The sequence below is a fragment of the Sinocyclocheilus grahami genome, unplaced genomic scaffold, assembly GCF_001515645.1.
Source record: "Sinocyclocheilus grahami isolate Dianchi unplaced genomic scaffold, SAMN03320097.WGS_v1.1 scaffold787.1, whole genome shotgun sequence".
Lineage (NCBI taxonomy): Eukaryota > Metazoa > Chordata > Actinopteri > Cypriniformes > Cyprinidae > Sinocyclocheilus > Sinocyclocheilus grahami.
In genome coordinates, this window is record NW_015505966.1 from 961375 (window position 1) to 963108 (window position 1734).

General features: G+C 39.3%; 1 protein-coding gene across 1 annotated transcript in view; it reads right to left on the bottom strand.

The window, feature by feature from the left end:
• LOC107561664 (activator of 90 kDa heat shock protein ATPase homolog 1-like) overlaps positions 1-1140 on the bottom strand; it is a 9161-nt gene extending 8021 nt beyond the window's left edge. Inside the window, exon 1 of the mRNA XM_016246136.1 lies at positions 925-1140. Coding sequence (XP_016101622.1) covers positions 925-1004 — 80 coding nt within the window. The 5' untranslated portion in view covers positions 1005-1140. The remainder of the gene's footprint in view (positions 1-924) is intronic.
• Positions 1141-1734: the final 594 nt, after the last annotated feature.

Sequence of the window (1734 nt, forward strand, 5' to 3'; positions counted from 1 at the left end):
ATGCAACAATGTCAACTGTATAAATAATTAAATCTATACAGATGGCTGATGTGGATTTTTATTTGTCAGGTATCGGTCCTTAGAATGAATGGACTAAATGATTAAGCTTCAATAATTAGTATACAAATGTCCTGAGATTTGAATGCAGTTCAATGGTGAAACGGTTTAAATGAGCAATACCTTGTTCTTGGAAAAAAGGTTTTACACGACTGAAACCCTAAAAATTGCTCTTGCCAAACCATGGTTTTGTGTGACTGTCTTGCTGAATGATCTTCCTTGATGAGGTCAAGGTTGAAACTAGCTTTTATAGTATGTTGACACCTCTAAAACCCCATTTAACTCATGGATGGAGATGCTACCAAACACATAATGGTTGAAATGCTACAGCTTCCCCAATGAACTGTTGTTCCTTCACATTCACCTGATACAATTACCTTCAAAATCCGCGTTAACCTAATTAACCTCGCATTTATCACACTCCAACATGTAACTTGCTCAAAGGAAACAGATGATCTCTTCCTCGGTGGTATTCAATGTCCATGCCGCTGAAGCGGAGACGATGTGAACTGTCCGTCGACAAAGACCGCAAACAACTCGAGTAATAAACGAACAAAAACAAGATTTTCGCCAAGTGATAGAAACAGTCGCACGAAAGATGCGGTGAAAGCATAGCATGAATAAACTTCACTGGACCACTAGCCAGACATCAGCATTTTACTTTATAGATAAAATAGCCTAACCACCAAAACAACAACAACTTGAGCTATCTCGGTCGCAGCGAGCTGTTCCGTTGTCCTAGTTATATTTTCTCCGGTCGAGAGTCTTCATGAGACCGCGGACTGAAAGAGGACCGCTCGGGTTAGCGGCGAGTGTGCTTTAGCATGTTAGCTCGAGTGAGAGAGTGAATGTGCCGGCGACTCTCACCAGTGCCAGTTGTTGACGTTTGTAGCATCCGCTCTCTCCTCCACGATCCAGCGAGGGTCTCCTTCTCCCCACTTCGCCATATTGAGTTATAAAAGATATTCTGCTGAAAATGAACGAAGCCGTGGGTTCTGACAGAATGTGTCCGCCACGAGTGAACTCTCGCTTCTGGAAGCCTCTCTTCTTCTTCTTCTTCTTTGCCGTTTATGGCGGTTGGCAAACCAGCTTTAGGTGCATTTACCGCCACCTACTAGGACGGAGTGTGGAGCAATGACATTAAAGGAAAACAAACCAAAAAAAAATTAGTAGTGATTCTTTAAATCCTGTTTATTAACTCTGTATCTTTGAGATACTTAATATGTGAAACATTTCTATAGTCACATCTTTATTTAACCATTTCTGAAGTGAGATCTGATTTATTTCTATATGAAATGCTTCTGTAAGTTGTACTCTTTCGTTGTCATATCCTTTACAGTTTATTAAAATCTGTTCAACTGTTTCAGGAAGATCACATTTAACACAAAGTCCAGACTCATGTTTTCCTATTATAAATAATGACTGATTAAGTGCAGTGTGTCCGATTCTAAGGCGAGATATTATGCCGTCTTCCTTTCTATTCTCCTGTCATTTCCAACTGTTTTTTGAATATTATATAAATGCCGTCCTTTATTCTCACCATGCCATATATCTTTTAATGCTTTTTTAATTAGCCCTTTTATTTCTAATTTACTCATTGGAACATTAAATTCTACGTCTGGATGTTTGAATGTTTTTTCCACTATTTGATCCACCACTTCATTACCTTCTATCCCT